Raw genomic sequence first — 18,688 nt, 5'->3', positions numbered from 1 at the left:
TATAAAATATAGCTGAACTGTTACCATTCTAAATCCCTGTTTTTTAGAGGTTTACCACTTTTTGGAAGCATTTCTACTTTGGGCCTGCAATTTGGGCTGAGTGTATTTATGGTTTGGGGGGTTTTGGGGGCGGAAAAGTTTTAAAATCTGTTCAGCTACTTGAAATGTCAGAGCAATGGCAAAGAAAGATCGTTTCACATGTTAAGAAAATGCTTTGGACACACTTTTGCACTTTGGTAATTCAACCATTTTAACTTTAAACTTGCCGTGGACTTAATCCTCATTTGGGAAAATTAGAAAAAGTACCATTTGATATATATGAAGAAATTTTTAGTTTGGAAATAGAAATTAGGGTTTTTTTTCCCCACTAAATTGTGAAGCAATTCTGCAACTCTAAATATATAAGCCCATCGAAATAAACAGATGCATTTTTTCCAAATATTAGAGGGTCAGAAAAAGGCAAGGATTTTTACTTGTATGAAAACACTGGATCATTGTATTCTTCTTTGAGTAGTGTCTGTGTGGGTGCTCCACTCCTAGGTGCACTTGTGCCCTCTGCCCCTTTGATCAGAAATTTCTAACAGTGTCTGTTTGGCCTTACTCAGTCTCGTGCTCCACACCACTGCGTGAGTGAACCACCGAGTTCCTTCTCAGCCGCCTTGGTCTGAGACAGTGCCTTAACAGTTGTCTGCATTGGTTTTACCTTAGCTTAGTTGTTTGTAGTAGGAGTTCTTCTTCGAGTGCTTGCTCATATCCATTCCAGTAGGTGTACGCGCCGCGCGTGCACGTTCGTCGGAAACTTTTACCCTAGCAACTCAAGCGGGCCGGCAGGTCGCCCCCTAGAGTGGCGCCGCTATGGCGGGACCAGGAGGCTGCCTACACATGCGCTAGCTCGCTTTAACACTCTGCAGCCGGTGATAAATTTCAAAGAGCTCCGCTCCCGCGCCACAGCACTCGCGTCAGGAGTTCGTCACCCTTTGACGTAGGAAAGAAAGTTTGCACGCACCTCTCATGCGAAGGCGGCACTGGACGCGCCCGACTCTTGCGCCAGAACCTGCCTTTTCGGTACGGTTATCTCGGCCTGTCACGATGCGTCGTATCTCCTGGCTGCAGTCTCTGGCCTTCCTCCGGACCCAGACACCTCAGGATCTTCACGTCATCCGAGCGCGAGGGCCTGTTCTCTATAGACGACCAGCGGCTGCAGGAAGCCTAAAGGATACACGGGTCCATTATGCGGGCTCTTTGGAATTGCATACGCCCGTGCACACAGCGTAGACCTTCCCGCCGCAAGCTACAACACAGCGTTAGGCCTCCCCCGCCCAGAAGAGACAACTACTCTCAGTGCACTGCAATAAGAATGGCAGGCGCAGACAGTCTGGTAAACAAGGGGTCAAGGCGAAGGACCGTACCAAGCCTTCTTCCGTGCTCGAAGTCCTCATTTTGAAGAGTAGCGCCGAGGGGCGATGTAGCAGTTTCCTCCTGAACCGCCTCTCCACCTTCCTCCGACCGTCTCTCCTACTTCCTCCGCGCTCCTGGCCCGGCTCACTTCAGACCGTTGGTCCTCGCATCGCTGCGGTATTGGATAACCACCTTGCAGTTTGCCTCGTACCCGCCATTCCGCGCCCCTCACCTCTTCAGGACCCCTCTCACGAAGCAAGATCCTCCTCCGGGAGTAGCAAACCGCCTCCTCGACAAAGGTGCATCCAAGCGAGGTCCCGCAAACGAGAAAGGGGCAGAGGGTTCTACTCCGCTACTCTCTTGTATCCCAAGCCAAGGCAGGTCTCCGCCATCCTTGACTCCGCGGACCCTCACAATATTACTGAGTTGAATTCCGCATGGTTCCTGGGAGACCATCATCCATCCCTAGATCCATGGAACGTCTGGTACGCTGCGCTCGACATGCAAGACCCTATTTTCATTATCGCCATTTTCGCCGGCATTCATCGGAAGTTCTTGCGCTTTCTCATAGGCAGCCGTCCATTATCAGTTCACGTCCTCCCGTTCGGCCCTCTCGGCGGGCCCCGAGAGTTCTCACGCAAGTTCATGGCCCGTGTGTGCCCTTCCTTCGCGCAGCCGTTGTGGTGCCATGATATTCCCTACCTCGGGACGACTGGCTGTATCCGAGACGTCAGCAGGCCAGTGCTCTCACGTCCGCATGAAATTCAACCCGCCTTTTTGCAAAACCGTAGGGCCTGGCTGAATGCTAGAGGAAGTCCATTCGTCCCTACAGTAGAAATGTTCCAGTCTGCGCGTCCTAGACTCTACCCATCGGCCAGGCCTATCTTCCTTCGCCTAATTCCAGGCTTTGTCGGACCATCCTCCCGGCAGGTTTCAGGCAGCACCTCTTAACTTCTACTCGCACTCTGCCTCACTCTTGGGCCACATGGCGCGGCTGCACTGTCGTGACGCCAGCCGCCCAAGGCTACGCTCAGACCTCTGCAGTTGTGGCTCATCCCTCAGCTGCGCCAAGCCCAGTCGTGCATTGCAGATGACCTCGTCACGTCCCAGCACGACCATACCTTCCCTCAAGTGGGCTGGAGGAGTCGTCGTTCCTCGCGCGGCGCCCATCCATCCTCCCAGCCTCCGATGGTCCCTCACTACGGCGCATCGGATCTTGGGATGGGGACAGCCCAACATCGAGGGGCGTGAAGGACGCGAGGTCGCTGGGTCCCCCCGATTGCTCTCTCCAATCAACTGTCCGGATTCGAGAGCGGTCCGCTTGCTTGTCAACTTCCATCGGCAGATCACAAGGGCCGCTGTGTACTCAGTTTCATAGACAACACCACAGCCAGTATACTATGTCAAGCAAGGCAGAGCGGGGACGAGATCTCTCTCTCGTCGGCGCCTAATTTTGTGGAATTTTGATTTACCGCCACCTCGCTCCACCTAGTCGCTTCCTTTCTCCCGGTCGGGCGCGCATACCCCTGCGACATCTCAGATCGGCGTTCAGCTCCCCACGAATGGTTCCCTTCGCCCAGACGTACCCTTAGCCTTTTCCGCAAGTGGGGGATCCCACATGGATCTTTTATGCATCTCGCCGACAGGAAGTGTCGCTGTTCGCTCCTTCCAAGGCCCGCGAGCGAGAATCGGTAGCGATGCCTCCTGATTCCGTGTAGTGAACGCACTTTTTTATGCCTTCCCTCCGTTCCATATAATCCTCAAGGTCCTTACTGAGGCGGCAGGGACAGGCCCGCTTGTGATCTCCAGCGCACTGCCGACCCGTCAGCTTGGTGACTCTTGCTCCTGGACCTGTACGGTAGTGGACCCCTGTCCCCGCCTCGTTCACCTTGACCTGATCACCGCAGGACCACGGCCGTGTCTCGTCACCCGCGACTCTCAGTCCTTTCACTTCTCGGGGTGGCTCTTGCGTCGGCTAACTAGGGTCCCAATTGCATGCTTTCCCCATGAGCATATGTACTTCGCGCAGTTCGAAAGCCACTCCACGGTGAGGACGACCGGCGGAGCCATAGTGGAGGCGTATTTACGTGTCTGGTGTGCGGAAAAGCCGCTTCCACCCCTGCCAATAGTTCCGATCCCAGTCATTCTTGGTATTACCGTATGGTCGCTCAACACAGCGCATGGCATATCGGCTCGCTCCGGGTTCACTTGGCGGCCCATCTCCACCTTTCACACATCGTTTTGGGGCGATGGCATTCGCCTTTTCGCACCCACTGATCACTAGAATTCCTCACAAGGGCTGACGCGCCTTACCCTCAATACCGTATCCAGGTCCTCCTCCTGGGATACTTAACGATTCGTTGTGCTTTCTATGTTCCCCCCTTTAACCGCTGGCTACAATGCTCCTCCTCCATTTGTCTGGAAACGGCGTTCTGGTGGCATCACACTCCGCGTAGGCGCGTATCAGAGCTGCGCGCACTCCGTCGTGGACCTCCATACACGGTCATCCACAAACAAGTAACTGAGCCGCACCGTGGCATTCCTCCCCAAAATTTGTCTCAGCCTTCCACCCGTTATCACCAGGACTATTCCTTCCCGTATTCTTTCTCTTAACCTCATTCATCTCGTATGAGAACAACATTACATTGCCTAGACGTGCGCAGAGGCGCTCGCCTTTTATATATGATAGAATTAAGCCGTTCCGCAGTCCACTCAGCTCTTTCGCAATAGCTGAGCGGCTCAAGGGGCAATGCCAGTCTTCCTCACACAGGTTCCTTGTGGTAACGGTCCTGCATAAGAACATGTTACGAACTCTGCGCCATTCTCCCTTCGGGGCGTATAACTGCACCTCGTCACGAGAGCCCAGGGCATCGTCAGATAGCGTTCCTCGCAGCTTCCCAATCGCAGGAAATCTGCAGAAGCGGCGACTGGTCACTCGTGCACACGTTTACTAGCCATTATGCCTGGTCCAGCAGTCCAGGGATGATGCCGGCCTTCGGTTCTCGTGTTGCGCACGTGTGGACTCTTCTCACTCCGACCCCACTGCTAGGTAAGGCTTGGGATCACTACTGGAATGGATATGAGCAAGCACTCGAAGAGAAACGGTTACTTACCTTTGTAACTCTGTTCTTCGAGCTGTGTTTGCTCATATCCATTCCACACCCGCCTCGCTTCCCATCTGTCGGAAGTAACCGGCAAGAAGGAACTGAGGAGCGGGCGGGCCAGCAGGGGTATATATCACCCGCCATAGCGGCGCCACTCTAGGGGGCGACCTGCCGGCCCGCTTGAGTTGCTAGGGTAAAAGTTTCCGACGAACGTGCACGCGCGGCGCGTACACCTACTGGAATGGATATGAGCAACACATCTCGAAGAACAAGAGTTACAAGGTAAGTAACCATGTTTTTAGTTTAGTTGTAGTAGTTTAAAAAACATATCTTTCAAAATATATATATATATAGACAGATAGCCTCTTAGTACTTTTTAGATAGCTTTTCTCCACTCCTTGGAGTTTTACTTCACTGGGAGGGTGTGCCTAGTTCTTTTGGTTTTGGGGATTTCTTGTCTTGTTGGGAGGCAATCCTGGAGAGTGATGGATACTCCCAGTGCATCAGTTGACTCAGAGAATCTCGTATTTCCCCAAAGTGCAACTTCTGTCTGACATTAAAATCTAGAACCAGAAAAAAACAGGGACATCATACTTTGACTTTTCATGATGGAGAGGTCACTGCGCCCAGCCTCTGACCCAGGCCAGAGGACGCCCCCATACACCAGCCTCTGAGTAAGTCTGCTGCCTCCACTTTCTCCAAACTGCACTCCTCAAGGGCATCTCAGAGGAGTACCCAAAAGACTCCCAAAGACCATTGCTAGAGTTTTCCAGGTAGGAAATGTAGCTTGAAGAAGTTGTCGTCTCTGATAACTCCATCCACTTCAGCACCCATTGGTCTCTGACCCGGTGCCAGTGAAGCTGCTTGTTCCTCAGGTATCAAGGGCACTCTCAAACCTGAAGACTGTAAAGTCTTGGGCTCTGAGAGGTCATTGGTACTGTCAGTGGACCAAGGTGGCAAGAAGAGCTCTACCTCTTATCACCTACTACCGAAGAAGCCCACTTAGGCTCTATCTGGACTCCCCTAGGAGTGGTCGAGATTCACAATACCATCAGCTTTCATCACACCCACCCACTTAGGGATCTGGGCAAAAATCAGTACTTGGTCCTGCTAGTGAAGGCAGGGGGCTGGACTCAATGACCTTTTGAGGTCCCTTCCAGTTCTAGGAGATTGGTACAAATACATGATGTTCCTCAGGAGACTTGGAATTCTCCTTTCGCCAGTTAAGCATCCTACTGCAGTTTGGGACCCCAATCTGATTCTTAAATGCCTTACAAGATCACTGCCTGTACCAATGACTACCTGCTCACTCCTCCATTTATCCATGAAAACAGCATTTCTGGTAGCCACCACGTTGACTCACATTGGGGAAATAAGGTCCCTTATGGTACATCCTCTTTTTACAGTATTCTTCAAGGACAAGATCATATTACGACCACATCCCAAGTTTTTACCAAAAAAACTCCTGAGTTCCATATAAACCAACCCACTCCCCTTCTGATTTTCTACTTCAAACCTCATGTAAGCAAAGAGGAGGTGCCATTACATACACTTGATGTCAGGGGAGCCTTGTCTTTCTATGTTCACAGGACTAAACCTTTCAGAAAGACTCCCAAAGTATTTGTCTTGATCTCAGACAGATCAAGAGGGTCTGCACTCTCTAAACAAAGACTTTCCAAGTGGATATCTGACTGCATTATTTATTCCTATCAATCTTAAAATCTCCAAACACCCTGGGGTATACGAACTCACTCTACAAGGGCTGTTCCCACCTCTACTGCCTTTCTCAAAAATGTTCCCATCATTGAAATATGTAGAGCGTGATTTGGACCTTTGTACACGTGTCTGGTGAGCACTAGCAATAACTCATGACTCTGCTTCCAATGCTGCGTTTGGCTTGGCTATATTTCGTCAGTATTGGACTGAACTCCAAAGCCCCCTCTTCCTTAGAGGGAACTCCTGAGTACTCATCTGATGTGGTGCACCCAAAGGGACACTGCTCGAAGAAGAAGAAATGGTTATTCGCCCTGTGCAGTAACTGTGCTTATTTGAGTTGTGTGTCCTTAGGGATTCTCCACTACCTGCACTCCTTCCCCTCTTCTTCGGAGTTCTCTGCTATGCAGCTTCTCAGTAGAGAAGGAACTGACTGCAGTTTGCCCATGCTATATAACAATGCCACGGAGCACGAGACTAATTAATATGCACGCGGAGGCTGAACAGATAATGCTATGAGAAATCTCCCATCACAGGTGCAGAGGGTGCAAGTGCGCTTAAGAGTGGAGCAGCCAAAGGGGGACACATCTCAAAGAATCACAGTTAATGCACAGAGTGAGTAACCATGTCTTATATATAAGGCTAAGATTTTTTCACAGATATTTTTGGGACAGGTCACGGGCAATAAAGAAGAATTCATGGAAGCCCTTGACCTGTCCCTGACTTTCACTAAAAATAGCCATCACAAAATGGGGGAGTCGCTGGACAGTTGCGGGGGCCTGGCTGGGAGCTCAAGGGGCTGCCACCACCCATGGGGGCTCAGAGTTTCCGGGTCCCATCCCTTGCAGCTCTGAGCTGTGGGGTCCCCCGCATAATGGGTGAATTGTTGCCCAGCCATTGGCCCTCAGAATTAGGGAACTGTAACTGGCTCCAAGACACCCTCACTTCCATAATGCTGAGCAAATCTCAGACTCAGGAATCAAGACCAGCATATTAGAGCAGTACTGCAAATACACTTAAATAATCTAAAGAGACAAGGTAGGTGAGGTAATATCTTGTATTGAACCAATTACTATATGAAAGGTGTATATAACTTCCAATAAAATAAGTTACCTCACCTCTGCCTTGTCTTTCTCATATTCTGGGACCAATACAGCTACAATAAGACTTAAATAATCTAGGTATTTTGTTGGGAGTTAGGATTTTGATCTCTTTTTTTTTTTTCCTCCTCAGATCATAGTCAAGCTAGTTGAAATGTCCACTGCAAGAACTGGAGTCTTTAATACAGTGATTAGTTATTGCTGTCAGTCATGGTTATTTCCTACTGATGACACAGGTGCTTTAGAGAATCCCTTCTCAAATGCTGGAAATTACAGTGAACTTATCACGGAGGCCTGTGTCTTTGGAATGGTATTTAGGCGAGATCAAAGGTATAAAATACCTGCATTTAATTAGATTTTCATTATGAATGTGTGATTATATTTGTTAGAATGTTGTGCTCTTTAGCTTCGCGGTTTCGTTTTTTGAGATTATCAATTAATGTAGAAGTAGTGAACTGTTTAGAATCTGATTTTCATATTTTATTCACTTAATTGTGTTTTCTCTCTTCCTCTTTCAAATAACTTTTCATTTGAGAAGACTCATTCAGGATATCCATGCCTTTGTAGAAAATCTTGGAGATGAATGTGCAGCAAATGTTGTTACAGAAAGGTATGTTGTTAATATTTAACATGTATGGTAACTGCATCCTTCATTGTTGCTGCGGGTTGGAATTATATTATTTGTATGTTCTTCAAAGCCAAGTTCTTATGTACATGTTCGTAAACTCTATCCTAAATACTGGTAAATCATACATGTTTTAATATACGTTCATATTCAGGAATTGTCTAGATAATACTTAATCCTGCCATCAGTGCAGGGGACTGGACTAGATGACAAACCTCCACGTGCATGCCATGCCCCAATGCCCCCGACCTGGTCCCTCGCTCTGGGGATGGGGAACCGACCTCTCCCTCTCCCACCTCCCGGGTTCCTGTAGAGAACAGAGGCGTGTTGAGCTCAGTCTCCTTGCACCAGCCTCGCTTCTCCTGCCACATGTGGAGTCCCTAAGGTAAAATCCACCCTGCTCTGCAAACAAGGTCTCACTCAGCTGAAGGGAGCCCACCTGGCTCAGTAAAAGGAGTTTAACAGGAGTTTAGTTGCACTGTTTAACATGTAATTAAAACCGAGATAAATAGTGATTAATTTTTTTGATGTCTAACCTAATTATTACTAGTATGTCTCGATCTCTGTTCACCTTTGGTTTTAGACCACTCTTCAGTTTGGTCTAATAGGCACAATTCATCAGCAAGCTCTGTCTCCTGTCATTGCTGTAACTGGGAATTTGAATGAAAAACTATTGCCACCAGAATATTAATCATTTGTGCAGCTTGAGACACACTTCCACCCAGACCCAAGGAAATGTGTCCTCCCTAGCACCTCTGCCCCCAAATAGCATTTCTAGCTAGTTTCAATAGCTGCTTAAAAGCTTAATTGATAATCGCCAGCCCTTGCTTAACACTTCGAGGGGCTTATTGCTTCAGCATTCTCACCCAAGAGGGTCTCAGTTTACAGAGTGTTTGGTATGACAGCCTGGTACTCAGATGTCCATAATGTAATGAAAACCTGGAGTTGAGATCACTCACTCCAAAAGTCTCAGGTTACCCTTTCATCTAATGCATATGTAAGCAAACATTGTTTTGTAAATGGAACATTTATTACTAGGCCCTATCAAATTCATAGTCCATTTTGGTCAATTTCACTGTCATAGGATTTAAAAAGTTGTAAGTTTCATGATTTCAGCTATTTAAATCTGAAATGTCACAGTGTTGTAATTGTAGTGGTCCTGACCCCAAAAAGAGTTGTGGGGTGGGGGTTGCAAGGTTATTGTAGGGAGGGTTGCAGTACTGCTACCCTTCTGCACAGCTGCTTGTGGCAGTGCTGCCTTCAGAGCTGTGCAGCTGGAGAGCGGCAGCTGCTGGCCAAGAGCCCAGCTCAGAAGGCAGAGTCACTGCCAGCAGCAGCGCATAAGTAAGAATGTCATAGTGTGGTATTGCCACACTTACTTCTGTGCTGCTGCCTTCAGAGTTGGGCCCTCAGTCAGCAACTGCCACTGTCTGGCCGCTCAGCTCTGAGGGCAGCAGTGCAGAAGTAATGGTGGCATGGTATGGGAGTGCCACCTTTACTTCTGTGCTGCTGCTGGTGGGGTGCTGCCTTCAGAGCTGGGCACCTGGCCAGCAGCTGCTGCTCTGTGGCCACCCAGTTCTGAAAGCAGTGCAGATTAGAAGTAAGGGTAGCAATACTGCAACCCCCTTAAAATAACCTTGCTACCCCCCTACAACTCCCTTTTGAGTCAGGACCCCCAATTTGAGAAATATTGGTCTCCCCCGTGAAATCTATGTAGTATAGGGTAAAAGCACACAAAAGACCAGATTTCACTGGGGTGGGGTGGGTGGAGCAGAGATCAGATTTCACAGTCCATGACACGTTTTTCATGGCTGTGAATTTGGTAGGGCCTATTTATTACCCAACTCTGCAGGCATAATTAATTTCCTGAAGTGATAGGGTAGTCACGTAACCTATCATTAACATGCCTTTGAAGTATTTATCAAGAGTGATCATATCTCCCCTCAGCCTTCGTTTGGTTAGACTGAACAAGCCAAGCTCTTTAACTCTCCTCTCCTAAGGCAAGTTATCCATTCCTTTGATCATCCTCGTAGCTCTTCACTGCACCTATTTCAGTTTGAATTCATCTTTCTTAAACATGGAGAATGAGAATTGCACACAGTATTCCAGATGAGGTCTCACCAGTGCCTTGTATACTGGTAATAACACTTCCTTATCTCTGCTGGAAATACCTCGCCTGATGCATCCTAGGAATGCATTAGTGTTTTTACAGCCGCATCACATTGGTGTCTCATAGTCATCCTGTGATCTACCAAAACACCAAAGTCTTTTTCGTCTTCTGTCACTTCCAACTTATATGTCCACAGCCTACAGCAAAATTTTTTGTTGTTAGTCCCCAAGTGTATGTCCTTGAACTCTGCACTATTAAATTTCATCCCATTTCCATTACTCCAGTTTTCAGGGTTGTCCAAATCTTCCTGTATGATATTCTGGTCCTCCTTTGTATTGGCAATACATTCCAACTTTGTGTCATCTGCACATTTTATTAGCACAGTCCCCCTTTTTGTGCCAAGGTCATTAATGAAAAATAAGATTGGCCCAAGACTGATTCCTGCTCCACTAGTAAACTCCTTCTAGCGTGACAGTTCACCTTTCAGCATGACACGTTGTGGTCTCCCCTTTAACCAGTTCCTTATCCATCTTTTGATTCTCGTATTAATCCCCATCTTCTCCAGTTTACTAATAATTATCCACATGGAACTGTATCAAATGCTTTACTGAAATCCAGGTAGATTAGATCTTCTGCATTTCCTTTGTCTAGAAAATTGTTTATCTTCTCAAAGAAAGAGATTTCGTTGGGATCTGGCACAATCTATTGTATTTTATTCCCATTACCATTTTACTTCTATGTCCTTAACTACTTTCTCCTTCAAAAATTGTTCCAAGATCATGCATAAAATTGAGGTCAAACTAATGGACCCAAAGTTTCTTGTATTGCTTTCCCTCCCTTTTTAAATTATAGGCACTATATTTGAAATTCTCCAATCATAGGATATGACCCTGAATTTACAAATTTAGTAAAAATTCTTGCCTAGTGGGCTTGCAGTTTCATTTGACAGTTCCTTTAATATTCTTGGATGGAGATTAGCTGCTCTTCTCCCCTTGATTTTGTCCCATTAAACTGCTTGAGTTTGCTTTCACCTTGGATGTGGCAATTTCACTTCCATATCCTCATTCCCATTAGCTATCCTGCCACTGTCTCCAAGCTCCTCATTACTCTTAAAAACTGAGGCAACATTTTATTTATGTGTTGGGTCATACCTACATTATCTTTAATCTGCACCCCATCCTCAGTGCTTAGTGGCCTCACTTCTTCTTCTCTTGTTTTCTTCTCATGTATATGGCTAAAGAACCTTTTTACTATTGATTTTGATTTCTTTTGCAAGATCCAACTTTGCTTGGCTTCTGGCAGGTCTCACTTTTCCCCTATACTCTCTGGCCTCCAAGAGGTACCCTTTCTTGCTGATCCATTCTTTCATTCCTTGTAGGCTTTCTGCCTGCTTATGTTCTTACCTTTACATGTAAGGAGTCCTGTTGATGTCAGTGGAACTACTCACATGCATAAAGGTAAGCATATACATAAACCTTTGCAGGAGTGGAGCCTTATATGGCAAAAAAACATTATTAATAGAGAACCATGTCTTTTGTCTTTACTGTGGTGTGGGCGAAGGAGCAGTGTGGGGGTGGGGGGAATTAAATGGTAAAAATGAAATTTGCAGTCCAGATAGGGCTTTCAAAATGTGCTTATTTCTAAGAAAAAAATAAATGTTTTAATGAACGAAAAGCTATATACACACACAATTGAAATCTTTCAGAGTATATGTCATAAGTAGATAGGTAAGGTAAGGGTTAATTTTCTTTTGCCTGTAAAGGGGAACCAAACACCTGACCAGAGGACCAATCAGAGAACTGGATTGTTTAAAAGTCAGGGGCGGGAATTTGTATACTCGGGGTCTTTTTTGTTTTCTCGGCTGTGAGTAAACAAGGTTTCCTCCTAACTCCTTCTTATTTCAAATATTATACCAAAAGTCTGTGAGTACAAAGGAACCCCCAAAGCAAGTCGGCTATGAGGAGCTTTGGGTTGTACGAATAGATGTGGATGGCTGTGTCTTTTGTTGTTTTCTCGGCTGTGAGTTAACAAGCTTCCTCCTAACTGCATCTTATCTCCAAGTGTCTCCTACACATCTGTGAGTACAAAGGAACCCCCAAGCAATTCGGCTATGAGGAGCTTTGGGTTGTATTTACATGTATGTTGATTGGTTGGACTGGTTTAATTGGGCTATCTTTTAAATCAGACTGTTTCTTCATATTTTCTTATAAGCAAGAGCCTGTATTGAGTTTCTTAATGCAAGATTATTGTTTTATATTTTCTTTCTTTTTTTATATAAACTTTTCTTTTAAAACGTGTGGAAGTTTCTTTTCCTAGGGAGGCAAAGGGAAGGGAAAAGCCAGGCTGTGGGCTATTTTCCTATTGCTTTCAGGGAAAGAGCAGGCTACGGGGAAAGAGAAAAAGAATCACCTCTGTATCAGGTATCTGTCTCCCTCACGGGAAGACAGGAAGAGGGAAGGCAAAGCCAAGCTGTTGGTATTTTGCATCTCAATTGTCCCGAGGAAAGAACGCTTATCTCTTGGGAAGCAGAGAAACAGGTTTCTTGGTACTCGCAGGCTAGACCAAGAGGCAAGCCTGGGAAGGAGGGGGGAAGGGGTTATCTCTCCTGCTTTTAGACTCCAAGGGATTTGGAATCTGGGGGTCCCTCCAGGGAAGGGTTGGGGACACCAGAGAGAGGAAAGGGGGGTCAGGCCCTATAAATCCCTGACCTGGTGGCAGCCTATCAGATCTAAGCTGGAGATTTAGCTTAGAGGACTTCATGCTAGTACCTCATATTCGAACTCTAAGGTTCAAATCGAGGAATTATACTATGACAGTATATCTGCTAGTTACTTACATTGAAGTTGGTTGGTAAACTGTAGTTCTGTGTGTGGGTAGTTCACAGAATTTCATTACATATAGCTTCAGCATCATATAAGTACCTGGTGCCTCTTGACAGATGGATGCTGTGATACTAAAGAAATCTTTTTATAACGTTTGATGGGTGTTTCATTTGTAACATGGAAATCTAGAAGACATTTACCTGCTGTTTGGAATGTATTTTGGAATTTAGATTTTCATTTGCCATATAATGTGATTAAAATATGCATATTCTTTTAACGTGATACCAAGTACTTGTGCAAAATATGCTAACCTTTAGGGGTGCCCTCTGACTCTCCTCAAGTATCCAGCTTCTTTCTGTCTTCATATTTTTGTTTAATAAAATGAGACTATCAAATTATTATTTTAGATAATAAATATATATGGTTTTTTTGTAATGTGTAAGGTTCAACTTGCTTAATATCTGAATTAGTTGATTCTCATTTTTCTGTTAATAAAATGTTTTACAGTACAAACAGAGATGACCATTATGTGCGAGTTTGTGCCATCAAATTTCTGTGCTGGTTGGATGGATCAAATACATTGCACAAGATGTTTATGGAAGACCTTGTCATCAAACTACTTGATAAAGTAAGTTTTGTTTTTATTTAATATACATAATGTTGATATCATACTAATTAGTTGAAATATAAATTCAAAGGGGTATTATAGAATGGTCAAAATCTTTTTTTTTTTTTTAAAGCATCTCTAGCTCTGACTTCCTTATCCAATAAATAAATATCTTTTTACCACCATAAGACCTGTCAGTGTGATTTGAATATTCCTGGCTATATTGCTTGAGGATGAGATTAGAGTTTATTCAGCCAGAACTGAGGAAGTAACAGTGGCAAGTCTCAGGTTTTTAACTCCATTTGTGCTGGGCTGTTTTTTTCATTGCACATTTCAAAACATAAGTATCATCATCTTGAGAATTTGTATTTGGCTTGGTGATGTTGAAAATGCTGGGGTTCCCTTGCCTTCTACTGTGTTGTCTAATATTTTTCATGTCCAATAAACTCTAGGCTATTTGTAAGCATTTCTAAGAGGTTTGGCTTATAAAAACAAATTTTTGGATGATAGGGGTGGACAGCCCAATCTTCAGCTACCCTATAGTTACTCTATCCCCCAGTGCTGGCACAAAGCATTCCAAAGCTGCCATGAGAGGATCACCTGTCCATGCACAGGGAGCCCCTCCGGAGGCATGTAAGCGTCTATGGCAATCTCTTTCCTGTTTCTGGTGTAGGGCCTTGACCCAGGGCTTCCATACACTCCAGCAGTCCCTGGCTACTGAAACATCCCCTTAGGGCTATCGGCAGCTGGTGTAATTTAGAGTAGACTTTAAACTACTCTATGTTCTGCTGGGTGACTAGACTAGCACACAGCTGGTTCAAGATCAGATCAGTGCAAAAGTGACTGAAAGCCAGCTTGGCAGTCCTTGGGGTGTTATTTTGGACTATCACTTGTTTGATCTTACAGCTTTGTAAAATTGTCATGTAAACTATAATTCCAGATGAATTTCACAGAGTAGTTATCAGTGGTTCAAATTCAAGCTAGAAGAGAATATCAAGTAGGGGTCCCTCAGGGATCAGTTCTGTTCACTATCTTCATAAATTATTTCAATAATGGCATAAACAGTACAGTTAGAAAATTTTGTGGATGACACCAAGCTGGGAGGGGTTGCAAGTGCTTTGGAGGATAGGATTAAAATTCAAAATGATCTGGACAAACTGGAGAAATGGTCTGAGGTAAATAGGATGGAATTCAATAAGGACAAATGCAAAATACTCCACTTAGGAAGGAACAATCAGTTGCATGCGTACAAAATGAGAATTGACAGCCTAGGAAAGGAGTACTTCAGAAAGGTATCTGGGGGTCACAGTGGACCACAAGCTACATATGAGGCAACAGTGTAACAACACTGTTGCAAAAAAAAGCAAACATTACTCTGGTATATAATAGCGCAGGTTTTCTCAAACTGGGGGTTGGATCCTTCAGGGGGTCACGAGGTTATTACATGGGGGGGTTGCGAGCTGCCAGTCTCTACCCCAAACCCCACTTCGCCTCCAGCATTTATAATGGTGTTAAATATATTAAAAAGTGTTTTTAATTTATAAGGAGGGGTCGCATTCATAGGCTTGCTATGTGAAAGGAGTCACCAGTACCAAAGTTTGAGAACCACTGATAGCAGGAGTGTTGTAAACAAGACATGAGAAGTTATTCTTCAGCTCTACTCCGCGCTAATAAGGCGTCAGTTGGAGTATTGTGTCCAGTTCTGGGCACCATATTTCAGGAAAGATGTGGACAAATTGGAGAAAGTCCAGAGAAGAGCAACAAAAATGATTAAAAGTCTAGAAGGCATGACTTATGAGGGCAGATTGGAAAAAATAGGGTTTACTTAGTATGGAGAACAGAAGATTGAGGGGAGACATAATAAAAGTTTTCAAGTACATAAAAAATTGTTACAAAGAGAAGGGAGAAAAAAATTTCTTGTTAACCTCTGAGGATAGCACAAGAAGCAATGGACTTAAATTTCAACAAGGAGGTTTTGGTTGGACAGCGGGGAAAAAAATCCCATCAGGATAGTTAAGCACTTGTGTGAAGAAAACATAAATCAAGTGTAGCCAATTCAGTGTTGTCTTTTTACATTTGGTGCTTTGACATCTGGGCAGGATTATGGACAAAACAAATTTATTTTAAAATCTGAATATTAAGATAGTTTTTACTCTAGTAATTGTGGGGGGTAGAGGGAGGTTGGGCCTGGAAGAAAGAACTGGGGTTGGATGTCCCTGCCAAACATCATGGAATCAGTAGATAAGTAATTTGTTCATAGAATCATAGGATTGTAAGGGACTTGGAAGGGTCTTCTAGTCCAGTCCCCTGAACTCAAAACAGGGCTAAGTATTATCTAGACCATCTATGACAGATATTTATCTAACCTGTTAAAAATCTCCAATGATGGAGATACCACAACCTCCCTAACAATTTATTCCAGTTGGCCCAGATGTCAAAGTTGCATGTGAGTATTTTTACAAATCAAGAGCCACAGGCCACGTCTATACGACGCGCCGTATCGGCGCGTTACAATCGATTGCTCGGGGATCGATATATCGCGTCTCATCTAGACGCGATATATCGATCCCTGAGCGCGCTTACATCGATTCCGGAACTCCACCAAAACCAACGGAGTTCCGGAATCGACATGGCGAGCCGCGCACATCGATCCCGCGCGGTGAAGACGGGTGGGTACATCGATTTTAGATAATCGATTTCAGCCACGCTATTCTCGTAGCTGAAATTGCGTATCTAAAATCGATTTTTGCGCTTCGTGTAGACCTGGCCACAGTCTCAGCTAGTGGAAGTCTGCATAACTCCACAGACTTCAGTGAAGGTGTTTCAGTTTCTGTCAGCTAAGAATCTGACCTCAGATTTTAAATTTAAAAAAATCCTATTGCAGACTTGTGTGAAGAAAACATAAATCAAGTGTAGCCAATTCAGTGTTTTCTTCTTTTCCAGGGGATAGGTTGAAACTTTAGTTCTGAGAGATATTAATTGCCTTATTCATTTCAGTGGTGGTTAAATATAAACTCTAAAGATGTTAGTTTCGGCTGGGATTTTCAAAAGAGCTAAGGGGATTAGGTGTTGAATTCCCATTAAAATTCATGGGAAGTTAAGCATTTAACTCCCTATAGCTCTCTTGAAAAGCCCAGCCTTAAGTGTCAATGTTAACCATTTCACTGCTGATCATTTTTATGAGAAATATCCAGCTAATGTATTTACCTCACAATACCAACCCCCCTCCTCCTTCATGCCAGAAACTTCGGGGGTTCTCCACCCAGCTCCCAAAGCCACCACCTTCCCCAAAGACAACTTTTGCAGAGCAACTATGCCTTGTGAATTCAAAAATGCATGGAAACTTAAAAACTGCAAATGGGAGCACAGTATAAAATAAATTGAATTTAATATAAGAATAAATTAATATGCAGGCTACTGTCCTGGTTGTATTCTGTATTTTCATATTTAATTCAATGAGTTTTACATTTTGCAGAAAATGAAAAGAACTTGCAGATTCTAAGGACCTTTGTGCCAGAATTTAAATCCCATTTGGCAGAGGGCTTACTCATATTTATTTGGTCTGTGTTTAACTTTTATGTTATCTGAAGAGACAGCTTTCTTCTTTTGACATACTGCCACAGTTGCAGTAAGCAGAGGCACGAGACCTGAATTCTCCTTGCTATAAAAGAGAAGGGCTCATGGGGCTCAGGCTGTGGGGCTCTTTCGTTGCTGTGTAAACTTACGGTCTTGGACTGGAGTTCTATGACCCTACAGGGAGGGAAGTCCCAGAGCTTAGGCTCAAGTCTGAGCCTGTAAGTCTACTACACAGCAATGAAACAGCCCGCAGCCTGAGCCCCATAAGCCCGAGTCAGCTTTTGGGTTTTTCTTTGCTGTGTGGACATACCTTATGGGGCACATATTACAATTCTGTTATAAGTTTAAGGACATGAGTTTAATGTCTAGCGTGCCTAGAGATTTCATACAGGCATTCTTTATTTCTTAAATACATAGGATGAAACGAACAAATAAAACCGTAAATAAATTGAATTTGTTCATGTTATGCTATTAACATATAAATTGAACCTCCAGAGTACTACACACACACACACACACACACACACACTCACGTACACGTTAAGGAAATACTTTCAGTCAAATATTTTGATAAGTAGAAAGGAGACTATGTAATGAAATACCTGCCTGATCTAAAGTTAAGTTAATGTGCATTGTATTAAGCAGCTGTCAATACTTGATTTATTTGACGTATTTTCTCTCATACAAACATGTTTCTGTTGTTGAACTCCAGTTTGTATCTGTTGTTGACTAGAACTCCAGTTACGAGCAGAGCCAGACTCCAGAACTGAAGTATTGCAATGTTTATAGTATTATCTAAACGCTAATCCCAAATTTCAATTTGGAAACTAAGCAATTTATTTCTGCATTTGGATATTCATATCTGCAAGTACGAGCTTTAATAGTTATTTTATACAACTAAAGTCAATTTGAGTGCCTTAATTTAGGCAATCTAATTTGAAAACTGGGATTTATGTTTCTGTTTATGCTGCATTTTTAGTTAATTACTTGTATGCTGTAGGTGCTGTTTTTGGATAGTCTTTTGGACACATTCTTTCTCATCTCAACACATAAGATTTGTGTGCTTGTATGCTAAGATAAGAATGACCTTCTAATTTTACTTAGTATTCTTTCTAAGTTCAGTAACTTTCTGTATGTGGATTTCAAAATGTAATTCTAAAAAACCAATACATTTCAGAATAATATTTGAAGAGCTATTGAAGAGACCACTTATACCTACTGTTTAATCCATTTTTTAAATTTTAAAGGTTTAAAATACTTATTACGTGTACTTTGAATTTCTTTTAGGATGAATTGGTGTCCAAATCTAGAACACGCTATTATGTGAACTCTTTACAACACAGAATGAAAAATCGGCTGTGGCAAACACTGGTAGTTATTTTTCCAAAACTTGATCAGGTATTACCTTTATTATATAATTGCTTTTATTTTTAATGGAATCTATTTCTGTTTTGTTAAGCAAAATTGAATATATTAAATGGTGTAGGCAATTTCATAAATATTTGATCTATATTTGCACTTGGCATCCAAAAGTCCCATGTAATATAAACTTCATTTCTGCAACATGAACTCTCATGTACGTTAGATTTTCTACAGAGACAAAATATTAGTTGTAACACTTATGTACATTACA

General features: G+C 43.9%; 1 protein-coding gene across 1 annotated transcript in view; it reads left to right on the top strand.

The window, feature by feature from the left end:
* TARBP1 (tRNA guanosine 2 -O-methyltransferase TARBP1) overlaps positions 1 to 18,688 on the top strand; it is a 118,210-nt gene that overhangs the window by 75,212 nt on the left and 24,310 nt on the right. Inside the window, 4 exon segments of the mRNA XM_075064163.1 lie at positions 7,449 to 7,645; positions 7,854 to 7,925; positions 13,380 to 13,500; positions 18,343 to 18,453. Of these exon segments, the coding sequence (XP_074920264.1) occupies positions 7,449 to 7,645; positions 7,854 to 7,925; positions 13,380 to 13,500; positions 18,343 to 18,453 (501 nt within the window).

The sequence above is a fragment of the Chelonoidis abingdonii genome, chromosome 3 (genome assembly GCF_003597395.2).
Source record: "Chelonoidis abingdonii isolate Lonesome George chromosome 3, CheloAbing_2.0, whole genome shotgun sequence".
In the NCBI taxonomy this organism is placed as follows: domain Eukaryota; kingdom Metazoa; phylum Chordata; order Testudines; family Testudinidae; genus Chelonoidis; species Chelonoidis abingdonii.
Note: the sequence above shows the minus strand (reverse complement) of the source record. Positions and strands in the feature narration are given on the sequence as shown.